The sequence below is a fragment of the Phalacrocorax carbo genome, chromosome 4 (assembly GCF_963921805.1).
Source record: "Phalacrocorax carbo chromosome 4, bPhaCar2.1, whole genome shotgun sequence".
In the NCBI taxonomy this organism is placed as follows: domain Eukaryota; kingdom Metazoa; phylum Chordata; class Aves; order Suliformes; family Phalacrocoracidae; genus Phalacrocorax; species Phalacrocorax carbo.
The window spans coordinates 10,169,516-10,186,315 of record NC_087516.1 but is presented as its reverse complement, the minus strand read 5'-3'; the positions used below and the strand labels follow the sequence as shown (position 1 = coordinate 10,186,315).

General features: G+C 38.5%; 1 protein-coding gene across 3 annotated transcripts in view; it reads left to right on the top strand.

The window, feature by feature from the left end:
• Window positions 1-16,800, top strand: part of ZFYVE28 (zinc finger FYVE-type containing 28) — a 167,221-nt gene that overhangs the window by 66,243 nt on the left and 84,178 nt on the right. For all 3 annotated transcript variants that reach the window (XM_064448988.1, XM_064448987.1, XM_064448986.1), the window contains exon 2: window positions 12,516-12,656. In XM_064448988.1, the coding sequence (XP_064305058.1) occupies window positions 12,516-12,656 (141 nt within the window). The remainder of the gene's footprint in view (window positions 1-12,515; window positions 12,657-16,800) is intronic.

Below are 16,800 nucleotides of genomic sequence, written 5' to 3'. Positions count from 1 at the left end.
CGCAGTTTAAAAAACAAAATCACTATCAGTCTCCACAACATTTTCTTTAAAAGGGAATGCTGTATTTCTCCTATCTTTTAATAAGGAAGAGCAATGTAGCTTTAGAAGTTGTAAGACATTCAGTACATGAAGGAAGTGTTGCCAGACAGGATAAACTTACTGCTTGGAGGAATAACCTAAAGCATTTTACTGTAAGACTTTTCAATAAATTGCTTTGGGTGTGTTTGCAAATCACTACAAAAGTGCAAATTATGGGTCTCGCTTAAGTATTTCTCTGCAGTTGCTTGTGTTATTTAAAACAGGGGTTTTTTGTTTAATAATGCCTTGAGATTTTTTTAGGTCATCATTGGTCGTCCCTGAAGTTCTAAAGGCATTTGCAGTCTGCAGGCTTGCCCATTTCATACATGCTGGGTATTGAAAATTAAAGCAGAGCTGCACCTCAGATCTGGCACAACAGTAACCGCTGCTGGAGGGAGCAGAACTGGAAAAGCTACAGGTACTGGAGCTAAATTCAGATGCAAGGAAGTTTGTCTCTAACAAGTAAGGGGAAAAAGAGATTTTTAGTTCAGTAGGTTTGAACAGATGTCTCTCACCTTCAGGAGGAAGTTGTGCCACCATGCTTGTGGCAAATCTGGAGGGCTCTTTCTGCAGCTCTCATCTTTGAACCTTTGCACAGAACAGCAAAGTATTGATTGGGCTGGAGGGAAACATGTCTGTTTCAAGCAAAGAGTGCGGTGGGTAAAGTACTTCCAAGTTCTGACCTCCATTTTGCGTTTATTACATAAACCAGAAAGACTTCAGCAAGAAAAAAAACTAAGGGGTGGGAGATAACTGAGTTTTTTTCCTCTTTTGGAGCAAATTCCCATGTTTTACGAAAGTGATCATGTGACCATAGGCAGGACAGCTGCCTAAGTCAGGCCGGATGCAGCTATTACCATCTGTTTTCAGAGTCGTCTTGAAATTGGGGAATAATTAAGAACTTGGATTTCAGAAATGACAGAAAACTATTTTGACACTCTGATTTTATGTTGATTGTTTTCTTCAGAGAAAAATATTCTATGTTTCTCAATTGGAAAACAGTGGATAGCTTTGATCCAAGATGCATGTATGCTGAACTTTCTGTCAAATGCAGTATTCATAGTACAATCAATTGAACTTTTTAACCTGTTATGCTATTGAAATGTAAGCTATAGCTACTCCAGTAGGTGTTCTTTCCTAAGAAGAAATACCTTTGGAAACACTGGAATTCTTTGCCCCATTATGTGCAAAAAAAAGTCTTGAGTCTGCCTCTGACTTTGGTATGGCCCCTAGTTAGCGTTCACGTGCGGGGTCTGACTGGGGTGTAGGGCCTGCCTAGAGCACTGGAGGTAGAGAAGGAAGTTCAGCTGTGGTGAAAGATAAAGGTTACTTTGTCTCCTGATGAAGAACTGCAGTAGGTGTCTACACTGAAAGTGAAGCGAATTGTACATGTATGAGTTAATATTTTTGCATTACTTTTTTCATTCAAAGATCAGATTTAGATTTCTCTTTCTTTTTATGGTGTCCCCAGTGTAGTGTTGGGTTTCAATGCCATTACCAAATATAACAAACGAAAACTAGTTTGAATCATATTCTTGCCAAAGCATTGTAGATATTACAATAAGCATTACTGGTAATGCATTTCCTTGCTTTTAACAGCAGTTCTGCAATTAATGCCTTTGCGTCTTTTGTTATTTAGCATACCAGAGAAAATACCTGGCAACCAGCAGTTTGCAGAATGAATTTGAGGAAAACCTGAACATATGTAGTTACAATGTGAAAGCAATATTGCTGATTAATAAAGAGTAATTTGCAATAGGCTGTATGTATTATAGCTTTTTTGAAAGCTGTTTTGGGGAATGTGGGAAAAGAAGCATCTCTTCATTAAATACATAGTACTGTAATTGTGTTAGTTTTTTATATTTACCTAAACAGGCAGCAAAAGGGTCTGAGAAACTTAGTCTTGCCAGAAGAGACAGTATATGGTTTTTAAATCCTTACATGAATCACTAATATGTAGTGACCAGAGGGGTTTGGGTTTTTTCTTTTTAATTTTCCTTCTCAATAAACACATAGAGCTGTCCATCTCAGGAAAATTTATACCAGAAAACCATTCATATTTGTAGTTCTGCTTAGTTTTTGTGCCTGTGTCTTGACGTAAAAGGAACCGGTGTGGGGGGCAGAGGGGCGGAATTGCTGAAGACTGATACAGCTTATCCAGCATGCATGCTGATGAGGAGAAATGGTCAAACTAAAACTGTGTGCTGAGCTAGCACAGAAAACAGGAATGGCTGTACAATCCCATTTGTTTCCCAGGAGAGATTTACTGCATGAGGAGGAAACCAAGGACAGACCTTGAGAATATTGTCTGGAAAGACCCAGGAATACCTAATTGAGCAAAAAGATTCAATTCAGCAGGGGGTGGGAGCAGGGGTGCAGGAGAGCCTTCTTCCATGCACTGCCATCCAGTTAGTTACTGTCTTCCAGAAAATATGTTTTTTGTGTATTTGAATATATTTTTTTGGTTGGACTGTTTAAAAAGTTTTCAGCATGGTTTAAAGTCTTATGCAGTCCTGCTGTTGGTCTGCCTGGTGCCTTTCTCCTCTTTTTGACCATCTCCTGGTAATTTTCAAAGCCACTTTTCATGTTGAAGCACGCTTGGAAAAAGGATACCAATCTCAGTATCAAGTCCTTAAAAGCAATGAAGCTCCTAAAAGTTCCTTAAAATTGTAGGCAAGTCCCCACATAAAAGGATGTGGGGACTTTCTGCAAAGAGAGATGATGTTGAATGCTACAACTGAAGGACTGTCTTGAGTGCGTTCGTTGTTAGATATGGATCAATCTCCACAGATAGGTGCTGTGGTGACCACGGGACAAACATCAACTGAAGCTTGCTATTACCTGCAAAACAGAATAGGAAACCCAGTTTGACTGATGGTGGCACTCGGAAGGCTACTTGTTTACATGGTTTAGCTGAAATAATGGAAATAAGATCAAAAGATTCAGATGCAGATATTCATTTGAAGTTATTGTCAGAAGGCAGAAGCTGGGAAAAGTTTCTGTGCTGAGGGCTACAAGAGCGGTTTCTTTCATTGCTAGGCTGGAACAGATGTGTTTCAGAACAAAGTTCTGATGAAATCTTTTTTTTGCAATGATAGATTGTGCTAGTGATATGATGCCAAGGTAGTTAAATCCTGAACATCTGGCAAGGTGTTCAACCTGAGCTTATTGAAAGGCTCCTACAAGGCAACTGAGGTTATGTATGAGCAACTTCACACAGATGATTGCGCTTTTATTAAAATATGGTACGAAACATCTCAGACTCATCATAAGCAAGTTTGCTGAGGCAAAGAAAAATAAAGATGCACTTACAATATGAAGAAACCTAAAGAATGTGTTATGCCTGTTACTACCTGAGAAGGACTATGGAGTAACTCTTTTATCATCAACAGGCTTGAACTTGTTGCTGGTTCAGCTTTCCCTCTTCTTAGAATTTTGTCTATGCCCTGATTAATTAAGACGTTTATTTCATGATCCAGAAGTAAAATGCTGTATATGGCAGATTGTTCAAAACAGGTCTGTACCGAACAGCAAGGCAAAATAGGTGTTCTAACAGGTCTGCTAAGCAGGAGCAAAATACTGGAACTGCAGACCTGGGAGGAAAAAAAAACCCAACCCCTATTAGGTTATGTGCATGCTAAAACAAGATGGGACTGAAAAGAGGCTGCAGAGCAATCCTTCAGCTGTACAAAGTTGGAGTTTTGAGGTTTTTGTTTGTCTTTTGTTGTTTTTTTTTTTTTTTTTTTAGAATAGAAGTCTGATTCTGAAAGGAAAAAGGGTATAGCAAAATAAAAATTAGAAAGACATGAATACTGAGGACATGTCCAAGAAGGGGTCATTGTTTGCCTCAATGTTTAGGAATTGTTATAACCATTTAGACACAGTCATAAAACATGTTAGCACATAATTATAGTGGGTTAAAAAGGCCCCTAATGCATGAAGTTGTGAGGACATGCAGCATAGTAAGATGGAGGGTTTGCATTATTGGAGGAAAAATAGCTGGGTGACACTTCCAAATGTCACACAATTCCTCTGCGTGATGGTGGGGCCATAGATCTGGAACTGAATGTAATCAGTCAGCAAGCCCAGGGAGCTAAATTGGCTATTTTCATCTTGATAGGTAACAAATCACTAAAACCACAGCCGGATCTATGCTGTTTGAAAGATACTTAGTGTAATGTTTGAATTCAAATACAAAAATCTAGACAAATCTGAAGCAAACTGCATAAAAGCATTGAAAAACTGATTTGTCCATTTCAATATGTATCCTGTCAACCTGAATTTGCTATTTTAAAGTAAATAATTGTCCTTTAAACTTGATGTTCTTGCAGCAGCTGAGAATGAAATGTGATTATTTTAAGGTCACACTCTGGGAGATTAGCTGCAGGAGGAGGCTTTTGGTGTTTTACAAGTTCAGTGGGGTGGGTTGACCTTGGCTGGCTGCTGGGCGCCCATCCAGCTGTGCTCTCGCTCCCCTGCTCAACAGGCCAGGGGGAGAAAATAGGATGAAAAAGCTTGTGGTCCAAGTTAAAGATACAGAGATCACTCACAATTACCATCATGAGCAAAACAGACTCAATTTGGGGAAGATTAATTTCTTACTAATTAAAAATAGCTTGCCATAGGCTGGAGGAGGAGGTAGCATTGCAGGTTACCCACTTTTCACATGGAAGAAGTGGCTGCTCCATCACTTCTCATGGCTGCTTAGTGTGTTGGCTTCCCCACAGCAAAACCCCTCTGTTCTCCTGAAGTCTATCTTTCCTAGAAACTGAAGCTGTGGTTCAGCTGCAGGGCACTCCTATTCAGCTGAGTACATGTCCGAAGGCTTTAGTAATGTGTTCAGCATATGCTTATGTACTTCCCCCAGAAAATATGGATTTGAGCACATGCTTTTCTAGATTGTTAGTATGGACACTCAAAAATAGAAACTCTGTATGGTGACTTAATCCATCATGAGTGAAAACTGACTGCATGGCAGTCTCAAATACTGGAATACTGCAGTTCAGTCTAACGACTGTCAGATTTTCTTTTTTGGGAGGTTGCTGTTATACCATTTTGTAGGGGAGACAAAGCACTTCAATGTGCTTGGGGAGAGTGTGATAACATTGCAAAAACTCATCCACCTGGTTTTTGTTGTCCAATAAATCATTATCTCACTGATTGGTGGGGTTTTTTGTTTCTGCTTAAGGTGCTGCTAGGGTTTTATTGTATTAACAACCTGTTCACCTGTCTGTCTTGCTTGTGTAATGATATTCTGTAGATAAACACAGCACTTGGCGAAGCTTTAACCAAGCAGTAGCTTTTCTCACATTGCTTGTTTTTTATGAAGCCTCATGACCAATTACCAATCATTGTATTCATCTTGGAGTCCTCTTTTTTTTAATGCATGTGCAACAGGAGTTGAAGACTTCATTACATTCTACAAAATACAAACATAGGGTGAGTTTTTCCCTTTTTTCCTTTATGGATGGCATTTCAGGTAGTCAGTTACCCTAACCAAACAAAAAAGCCCCCAAAACAACTGAGTAACTGGAGTAGCAGAGTTTCTTTCATTTAATGTGAAGAAACATTTTGCTACTAAAAATAACAATTGCATTTAACTGTAGCAATTTTGGCTCACCTGCCTGTTAAAGAATGATTGTTTTGTATTGCATTTGGAAATCAATGAAAAATTCAAAAAGCCTGTCCAAAGGACGGATGTGAGTACATTTCCTTACATGGGAGGTGAAAAATGAATGGATATAACAACTTTCTGGTATCCTTTTCTGAAGAAATATCTTAACTATTTGGAACTAGTCATCTGCCAGCTAAGCCTACTAGTGCAAATGTGACTGGCGTAGTCAGTTTTCAGTTGGATAACTTTATGTCACTAAGTCTGTTTTTTCACACTGGCCGTGAATAAACTTGGGACCTTGTACCTAAATTGTATTGCTTTTAAACAAAACACTTTTTCTTTCTGATAATGTTATGTAAGCCTTACTTAAGTTTATTTAGCTTAAAACTAGCTACAAGGGACATCAGTTGTAAACTTTAAAAATATGTTGCCTCCTCGCTGGCTGTATTTAAAATACTTAGCACTTAATTCTGCTCTGTAGTGCACAGAAACACATTGTCATCTCAAAAACGAGTTGTTTTCCAGAGTATTGGGTGGTGGTTTCTGTACACTGCAGAGTAGGAGCGAGTTCTTAGCCTCTAGCTTTTCCCAGTTCTCACCTCAAAGGGAATGTGCTTTGACTTGTGCAGTCCCTTTTCTGATTTCTGTGCTATGCAGTGGTTGTTCTTAGCTGGCACTGTCTGATAATGGCGGCGTTTATTTCAGGGAGTGGAAGGTTTGAGGTTGATCCTCTTTGTCTGGGCATGTGATAATGTGCTTCTTTCCTTTCCCCAAAAATATAGCAGACAACAGATTTAGACTGAGAACAACTGGGCCCTCAGGAATAGACACATGTATACCACCCTTTTCCCTTACCAAAGCGGGAATCAAGGAAGCTACAGAGGTGAAACACAGTTCCACTGCTGTGAATGCCATGGCCTTTCCCTAAAACTTTTCACTTTGGCCATTAGATTTGTAGCATCAGTTGTAGCAGAATAGAAGTTGTTGAACAGACAGCTGATGTTTAACCTTTTTGGCTAAGGAAGGGTAGTGTCTTGTGGCACCCACGGCAGTGAAAAGTATTGCCCATGGACTGTCACCGAATATTGTCTTGTGGTTATGAATGCAGTTGCTGCAATGTGTAATAAAAAACATGTACTTGTATAAAATACACCTTTTACCATTGCCAAGTACTACTTGAAAAGTTACCCTGATGGATATAGGTTTACTTTGTTCCCTTGTCAAAAAAGCAATCTGGATTTACCATCAGCAAAATGCATATAATTAATGCTTTTCCATAGGGATCAAGTCAGGGTTTCTGAGCATGTGGGAGAGACATAAATGCTTAGTGCTGGAAAAGTGCCAGTGAACAAGGGAGATCTCGAGCCTTTCATCTCAGGTCCATGGATTTTATTTTAAGCAGGGTTGGGGTTTAGCTGTTGTTCTGAAGCCTTTAGATCAGCAATTCAAAAATGAATATTATTTTCCAGAGGATAACTGACAGGCATCAGAAGATAATTATATCACTAGCTCGGATCTTGCTCATCTGCATGGTTCCCTTGCTTCACTCTATTCTCTGGTTTATTTGGGATGATGACATCTTCTTTTTTCTTTTTAGGGTGGTGGGGCTCCATTTCTGTTATGATATCAATAGAAGAAAAAGCCTGAACAATATCTTTATTTCTCTACAAAGAATCATGGAAATCTAGGGGAAACATTCCCTTTAGTGTTCAAATTATGGGCTGCTGTCAGATATGTTTATAAGAGGACACATTTTTTTATTACTCAAAAAAAGAAGCAGTACTGATATTTGAAAGCTGTTGTTAAAAATTATGCAAAAGATGCTTGGGATTTTGTTTCAAAAGGAGGAAATCTTCCCCAAGAAGAACCCTCATTTCTGGAAATGTGATTTTCAAGGTGATTCTTGAACCATTCAGTAATTCTGGAATTTGAGACTGATCGCTTAGCACCCTGGCTTCTCATTGTAGTATCAGTTTTCAGTGCAGCTGTGTACTTCTGTCCCGTGTTGTGAATTCTGTGCTAGAATTTCTTCCTTTCCCCCAGTTCCCTGACACTTCTTTTAGTGACAGCTTCTGGTTTTGATAGACCAGCTTGTTTACAAGGTGAGAACAGCATTTTTAATCTGATAAGATGCAATAACTAATCTTATAGACCTGTTACTTATTTTATAACCTGTAGCTAACAGGTTATATTCTAAGATGTCTTCCTTTGAACATTCTCTTGTAGCCCTCATAAACCCTGATTGAAAAATCAGAATTCATTATGCAACAAACTGAACTAACCTAATCTTCAGTCGCTATTCATCGGTAGGACTTCATGGGCAAAACCTGGGTGTAACCCCTTCAATAGTTAATACAGCTTTTTCATGTGGACTGTTTATACTGACATTGTGGATGGCAGGCAGTCGTCGTCTGATTTTGATTTGACCTAATCAGAGTGGTACCTTACAAAAAGTAAAAATCATTGAAATAAATATTTAGTGAGTGATCTTCAATAAAGATGATGAATGATGTAGTATTATGTGACATGGTGAAATGTTTTTTGGTTTTTTGTTTTGGGTTTTTTTTGGCTGGTTTCTGGTGTTTTTTTTTTTTAAAAAAAAAACAACAAACAACACAACAACAAAAAAAACTGAAAACAAAACCCCAGACAAACAACTGACAGGAATCAGCACACCATCTTTTTGCTGACTGGAGTGGTAGTCAATTTATCTCATACAAACTGGCATAATAAGTTATGATCCATGTATGACATGGTGATTTCAAATCCATGGAGAATGTGGTCCAATAGTATGCCGGCAATATAGCTGCACAGAATAACCTGGACCATTTGGGCTGAGTCCTTTTGCATGTTAAATGTGGAATATAAAGAAATGTTAGAAAGAACGCAGAGTGTATTTAGAGAATGAGACTCCCGCCTGGATAGGCTCAAACTGAGGAGGGTGTTGGGATAATAACAGATTTAAAACAATACAAAAAAGAATACCACCACACACAACTTCTACACACCCACCCAAAAAACCCAACTGAACAAAAATCCCCCCTCAAAATCCCAAGACCATACATGCAAGCTACAGGGGTGATATGGCTGAAGGGGCTACTGCAGCCTGTGGATACAGAAATTAGGCAAATAGGAGTAACATAAGTACTTGGTGCTTCAGTGGAAAAAAGCAAAACAAGCAATATCTAGAAGTTGAAGTCCAACAAATGAAAAATGGAGATTTGATGCATTTAATTTGATGATAAATGGGATTAATTCCTGGAACAAACTACCAGGGTAAGTGGTAGATTCTCTGTTAGGTGCTTTCAAATGAAGTCTTTCTATTAATTTGAGCAGCTGAGGATGGGAATTGCTAATTCTTGTTCTGCCAAAGAATAAGTAGTAATTTGGACGGAATTATTTGAACCATATTTTGTATAAACTGAAAGAAAAAAAATGGCATTGAGCATGGCACTCTCTCTTATTTTCGTCTACCAATTGGAACAAAATGCATTTAGAAAGTTGTAGTTATTTGCTTTAAACAGCCCTCTGCTAAGAGATTGAGTTTCATGCGGCTTTGGCTTGCCAGGGACCATGTATGATTGACACAGTTAGTCAAAGATCATGCTACTGATCCACACCAAACATAACACAGTAGAGAGAACTCCATTAAAACTTTTGTTCCTCCAATTTAAAAGATCAGCCACGTGGGAGCTAAGTGTCTCAGCTGTACTTGCTTTTCTTGAGACCAGTCTTAATAAATTGCCTTGTTTTTTCTGCAGTGCAATTTAGATCCTTACAAATCAGCAGTCATGCTTTGCCACAGTTCCACACGTGAACTCCTGCGTCTTTGGTTAACAACTTTGTCTGGAAAGTTGTAATGGGTATAGATAAATGCTAAATGAAAATGTAAAAATCAGAAATAATAAAAATAATTGGGATGGGAGATGTTAGAAGTAATGCTTTACTAAACCTTATTTTATAAATACAGAAATTTAGAATGAAAAAAAATTGAATTTAGTAGTTTGCTTAGGGGTTCACCGTCTTATTATCATTCATTTTGAATTTTGTTTGTTTCCCTGACCATATATCACAAGCTTTATCCTTCTCCCTGGGTACCTTTATATCAAGGCTATAGTGAAGACATTACTCAAGACTGTAAATTTTTGACAGCTTACACTTAGAGTACTGAAACTGCTTAATAAGATAGCATTGAAAGGATTAAGAAGCAGCTTATGACTGGAAAGGCTCTTAATTTTGTAGAAAGTGGCTGTTTAAAGAAAAAACCCAAACACTTTCATTGGTACATTTCAGCTGCCTGAAAAGATGTTTCATTTCTGACTTGCCTCAGAATTTGGGTGGTGTGAAGTAGTGATGCAGGAAGCTGCTGGGCAGTGTGATGGCCTCAGCAATGGTAAAGGTAGCCTTAAATTCACTATATCGATGCACAAGTAAAATGTATACAAGAGTAGGTGCCTTTGTTTTCAGGGAGGATTTATTGTCTTGTTAAATTGCTGACTGAGAACCAATCCAGCACCTAAGGCAGTATTTAGCATCACTTCTAAGACTAAACCTTTTTCCTTAGGTCTTACAGCAATAACATACTTGCAGTACTTAACTCCGTGATCCTGTCAAGCATGGAGGATGTATACTGTTCTCTTCAAAAGGTGTTAATGCGCTGTTGTTCCTTCTCAGGGTCTAAACAGCTGTGCAGGTTGTAATGTTGTTGTACTATAAAGGCCTGAAAGGCTTTTTCTGCAAGATATGTATCTTGTGGAGACTAAAATAGGGAGTTTAACAGTATGTTGAAACTTCTTGGAAGTATGAAGCAACCAACTGGGTTTTGGGTTTTTTTTAAAAAGTATTCCTGATGGGCTTTTATTGTGCTCTCACCACTTCTGAACCTGTGTTGCTGCTGGCAGAGGCTTGCTACTGATCTTCTTGTGCCATCGCAAACAACCGGTGTCTTACACCCAGTCCTGCAGCACTGGTCCGGATGTGAAGCACGAGATTCAGCCCTCTAGTATACTTTTATCATCTCTATTTTATCATCTCTATTTATCATCTCTACAGTGCTTTAAACCTGTGGTTTGCTAGTGGCAGCATTTCTGATCCTACTGCATCCATACGCCCAGCCCTTAAGAACTTTGGTGTTTTATCCTTTTACAATAGTAGAAATGGCTTGTGTTTCAGATGGAAAACGTGGTTCACAACATACATTTCCTCATCATACCCTTAGTGGTTTTGTCCTTTGCCATTTGTTGCATTTGGTGATGTTGTTTTTTGAAGTGATGTTATCTCTGGTTTGCTGTTGACTAATTTCTTCGCTGTATTATGCTTGATTCTGTTGGTACATGTTTTGCTCTCATGCACTTATCTTGTACATCTTAATTAGGTGTCATTTAAAATGTGTTGCTTCTTGGTAATTTCTATGCTTTTACTATATTTTTTATTTATAAAAGTGATGCTTTCTTTTTACCCAGTGGTTTACTTTACCTAGAAGTTCTTCCCTATGTGCATTTTTTTACCAGTGTTTGAGTTTCTCTGAATTGCTTCCATGAAACTTGGTCTTTATTTTTACTGGTTCTGTATATAACCTGGCCCTACTAAAAGTATTTTTTGCCTTGTTTCCTTCCTCAGTGCATTAAGAATCAATTACAGATACTTCGTAGCTATTTGTTTTCTGTCAGTGTCAGGCATTTTTTTCATCTAGTGACAGCAAATTCTAATTCCCAGTCTACAGTTAGTATAGTCTTAATGTTTCTTATGCTGTGATTAAAAACAAGCATTCTCATTTTATACATATTTCCCACAAGTCTTGCATGTGTTTTACTGACTGCTTCAGAGTAACATGAGGTTGTGCTTATACCCGTGAATCTTTCACCAAGTTGCTGGCACCTACAAAAAGCTGTTTCTTCCCTCCTCCCACTCGTATCTCCGCTCTCTTTTAGCAGTCAAAATTCTTATTCCCTCCCCCCCCGTGCACTGATCTGTTATTTTTCCAATATTTTGATGAAAGCTTTCATAGGGATCAGAATTTCCAGTTGTTAATATTAAAAAGAAGCTACCACCTTGTATGGATAGACTTTTATTGTTATTTCTCAGTATTTTTTGGTGATGCATTCTCTGTTTTTCCTATTATAATTGCTGTTTTGCTTTAATGTGGCCAAAAATCCATTGTGATAATTCTGTTCTTTGCCACTCGGAAGACTTGTGGTGTAGTTTTCTCTCTGTAATGCCTCGTTTAGTCATCATACTGGCTTTGTGAAGTCTTTACATCCATCTGGCCCTGTTAATGTGTCAAGTAGATTCAGTACCTTTCCCTTCTGTGAGTTGATTCTTGTGATCCTCGAAGTGAGGATTCTGACCAGATAACACTGCGCATCATGTTGCAGGGGTTACCACACTGCTTGAGAGACGATCATGTTGCTTGATAAATTTGGGTTTTTTTGTTTGTTTTAACTTGGAAACCAACTGTGTCTCTTTGGCTTAGAACTGAAGTTTAATAAACAAAATTAGTGATTCAGTTGTTTGCTCCACCAGATAATTGTGCTACAAGTAGTGAGAAGGCTGGGATGGCTTTAGAGAGAATGGTAGCTGAGCCATGTCCCAAGTTAGTTACATGATTTTTTTTACTTCAAGGTAAAAAAAAATGTGTTGTGTCTTGATCATTCTTTTCCCCACTGGCACTCTACTTATCTGGCTTAAAAGTAAAAAACAAAAAAAAGAAAACCCCAAACAAAACCCACCCCCACAAACCCCACAATAAATATAATTAACTGAAGTGGGGGGTTTATTTGCAAAAAGTAATGTAGTATTTCATATGTCTCTGTCTTCAATACAGAGAACAGACCCGCAGCTCCTTGCTCAGTTCTACTACGCTGATGAGGAACTAAATCAAGTAGCAGCTGAACTGGACAGTTTGGATGGAAGAAAAGACCCACAGAGATGTACGCTGCTAGTCAACCAGTTTCGCTCTTGTCAGGTAATCAAAATGGCACCTTCCTGATTGCAAAAATGTCAATGCATATATTAAATGTATTACATGATTTATTGTATTAATTAGCTTTTATTGTCAAATCACTTCAAAATGAGCCCTTGCTATTATATGCCTCTCCTTAGTCTAAAGGGTATCTTTTTGAAAACGCTTTTTGTAAATAAGATGTAGTTGATTAATTTAAGTTGTTGATGCTTTACCTTAAATAAGAACATACATGAAAGACTGTTTCCTTTATATCAAATAAGAATACAGAGCTTACTAGAATGAGAAATATTTCAAAATTTCAGGCAGTATAAAGTAGCCATCTTGTAGATGCTCATCTTTCATAATTCATGAATCTGGTAGCTGTTCATTAGTAAATGAACTCCATGAAGACAGCTCGGAGCTTTGCCGATTTTTGGATGAATATTGTCTGCTTCGTGTAAAAGTCTTGAAGATGAAAGGAGCTACTGAGGAACCAAGCAAAAGAGTGATTTTATCTGTAAATTACTTAAAAAGGATGAGTCTGTCTCCAAGCTCCTGTTGTATAATATAGTCCACCTAAAAAGAGATTCCTGGTAGCATTTGCTAAAGTATGGCTATACTTTGAGCAAGACTTGAAGGGAGAAGAACAAGAGACTGCAAAGACCATTTTAGTTAAGTCTAGCTCTCTAACTTGGATGGTTTTGTGATTTATTTGAAAAATAATTGAGAAAATTTAACTTTCTCTGTCATGCTGTCTGCCATCCTACACCAAGGTTTTCAATAATTTTTAGAGGTAGAAAGTACTTTTGTGGTACACTTTGTACTTGCACAAATGTTTTGATTCTTCTCCGAGTCATACCAAGAAAAACACTTTAAACCGAAGTAGGCTCAAGTTAGGATACACCATCCTCAGGTGGCAGGAGGATTTCTGTATGAAAACACTTGCTGTCAACTCAGGAGGATTGTAAGTGGAAACACCATAGTAATAAAGGCCATTTACAACTCCACCAAGTGAAAAATAGCAATTATAACTGTAAAGGATGTATTTTGATTCACCCCTTGCTAGAATTTTACTGTTACTAATAGGGAAATCTACCAAACTTCATTATGTGGAAAAAATTCATTGCTGATCGAGTTAAGATGAGTCTGTTAATAAGTTAGCTGAGTCTGTGGAAAAGTCAGGTATGATCTGCTTGCTTGCAAGAAAACTAAATTTTAAAAGTGCAGTTTTTTGAGGAGCGATTACAGAGAAAGAGTTGACAGTTAATGAATTGTTATGTCAGAAACAATTTTAATACTTCTGTCTACTTTGAATATCTTCACAGTTTCCTACTTCACTGTCACTAGAGAAAAATGTGGAGTTTAAGGATTTACCAAACTGGAAATTGAGTTTAGTGACATCCAAAATTCTGTGACTAGGAGGGTGAGAGTTATCTTGAAAGGTCATTGATTTCAGTCTTCTGTAGTGGTGGATCAGCTGTACCTAAATCTCTTTCCACAAATATTTATGATTTGTTCTTATAAACTTCCACTAATGGTCATTCCACAAACTTTCCAGGCAGCTTTATTAAGAAAGGCTTTCTGATAACAAGGATGGAGGAACAACATAATGGTGCAAGATAATCTCCTTGTCTGTTGTTTTATCCCTGGAGATGACAATTTATTCCCTGTTTCTCTGTAGGTGCACGAGCTTTCCAATTTGTTTCTTGTAGTATAGGCAGACCTGAGGAGCCGTGCTGTTCAGAGAGTAGCTTCTCTGAATATTTCACCTGTAGGAGAGCGGGAAAGGCAGACTCCGATAGTTCCTCGGTCAGTTCGCTTGGCTTGGTATACAGTGACTCACCACCTTGTGACTCTTAATACCTTCTGATGCCTGGTAACTTCTTATTTTCTTTTGTCAAACAGATTGCTGCTACTAAAACAATCTGGTGCTAGAGCTGAAAGAAAAGATGGAGACGGATTTATTTTTTTCATGTAGCTATTTTTGTAAGTGCTAATTTTCAAAACTCTGCAGAATAGGTCAGATCATTGTCAAATGTTATGTCAAAAATGGCTTTGCTAATTGGGGCTTAGATTATTTTGTAGCACTTTGTGTTAAAGCTGTGGGTTTTGGTTTTTCCTTTTAAGAATTCATCATGTAAATGCCAAACAAGGGAAGGAGCAGTATTTTAGTAAGGATTCAGAGTGTAGGTATTTGCTAATCAAATATTACATGGTAAGAGGAAAAATTGGTTTTAGCCTAAGGTATGGTGGAGTTTGAGGAAGATCGAGAACCAACAGCAGCCCTGGGCTCAAAATGGTTGTAATGGAAGGTTGTGCATGTGAAAGTAGGACAGTAGCTACACTGTGCAAATATCTTTTTGATATCTGCAACAACAATCACACAATTAAGACCTTTTATTTTCGAAATGTGCTCTTTCTGACTTTTCCAGCCATGTTTTTGAAAAGGAACTTGTGACCACACAACATAGTTACCCAGACTATCAATCTTCGCATGATTTTTTTTCCCCTGTTTTGTCCTTGTTTTTCCATGTATTATTAAGGTTTCCAGATTATCCCCAATTCTATTTCCGTAAAGTTTTTGGTGTTTTCTAGGGACAAAGCTTTTTAAAATTGCTTGACCTTGTGCCTTCTCATCTGGTTTCAAAATTAATTGTTCCTGGGTTGCTTATTTTCAGATGATTTACTGATAGAGTCTGTTTGATTAACAGGTTATGTTTTGAAATTTTATTTTGTTTTATTAACTAGAGGAGAGAAACATATTTAAATTACTGTGGGTTTTTTTTTTTGAAAGACCAAGTCTTATAAACTCTGATTCTTTTACAAGAGAGGTTCTATTCTGTTGGATCTTAGCTCTTCAGAAATAGTTACGTTTTATACCTTTGTCTATATTTTCAACTTTTAGCACTATTGTTAAAGATCTCCAAGTTTAGTATATTATATGAACAGATTCAGACAAAACTAAAAGGCTGTGCCTAAAGGATGTAATGCTTTATGGTGGACGTAGTTATTGCTGAACTAGATGGGTGGTGATAGAAAAGTACTTTTTTCTTAAGAAAAACATGTTTGCATCTGTGAATCTTGAGTAATATGCAATGTTCATTCATCTGAGGATTTTTTCCTGCAACACAAATAATTTGAGACATGCTGGTCAAACTAAAGAGCAAGAGAGAACTGCACAGGGAGTGGAAGCAGTGACAGGTATTCTGGGAGGAGTATAGGGATGCTGCCTGGTTGTGTAGGGATGGGGTCAGGAGAGCCAAGGCATGGCTGGAGCTGAATTTGGCAAGGAATGCCAGGAATAACAAGAAAGGCTTCTACAGGTATGTCAACCAGAAAAGGAAAGTCAAAGAAAGTGTAACCCCCTGCCCCCAGTGAACAAGAATGGTGGCCTAATATCAACAGATGAGGAGAAGGCTGAGGTACTCAACTTTTTTGCCTCAGTCTTCACTGGTAACCTCTCTCCTCACCCCTCACAAGCCAATGGACTGCAGGATGGAAACCAGGGGGATAAAGCCCCTCCCACTGAAGGGAGGTTCAGGTTCATGACTGCCTGGGGAACCTGGATATACACAAGTCTATGGGACCTGATGAGATGCATCCCGGAGTTCTGAGGGAATTGGGTGATGTAGTCGCTAAGCCACTCTCCATGATATTTGAGAAGTCATGGCAGTCAAGTCCCTGGGGACTGGAAAAAGGGAAGCATTGTGCCCATCTTTAAAAAGGGTAGAAAGGAAGACCTGGGGAACTATCAGCCTGTCAGCCTCACCTTTGTGCCGGGGAAGATCGTGGAACAGATCCTTCTAGAAACTATAAGGCACGTGGAGGACAGGGAGGTGATCTGAGGCAGCCAGCGTGGCTTCACCAAGGGTGAGTCCTGTCTGACCAACCTAGTGGCCTTTTATGATGGAGTGACTGCATCAGTGGACAAGGGAAGAGCTATGCATGTCATTTGTCTGGACTTCTCTAAGGCCTTCGACACAGTCCGCCACAGCATACTTCTCGCTAAGCTGGGGAGATACAGATTTCATGGGTGGACTGTTTGGTGGATAACAAACTGGCTGGATGGTCGCATCCAGAGGTTAGTGGTCAATGGCTCAACATCCAGGTGTTTAGGATGAGAGGAAGTGGCCTCAAGCTGCACGTGGGGAAGTTTAGGTTGGAT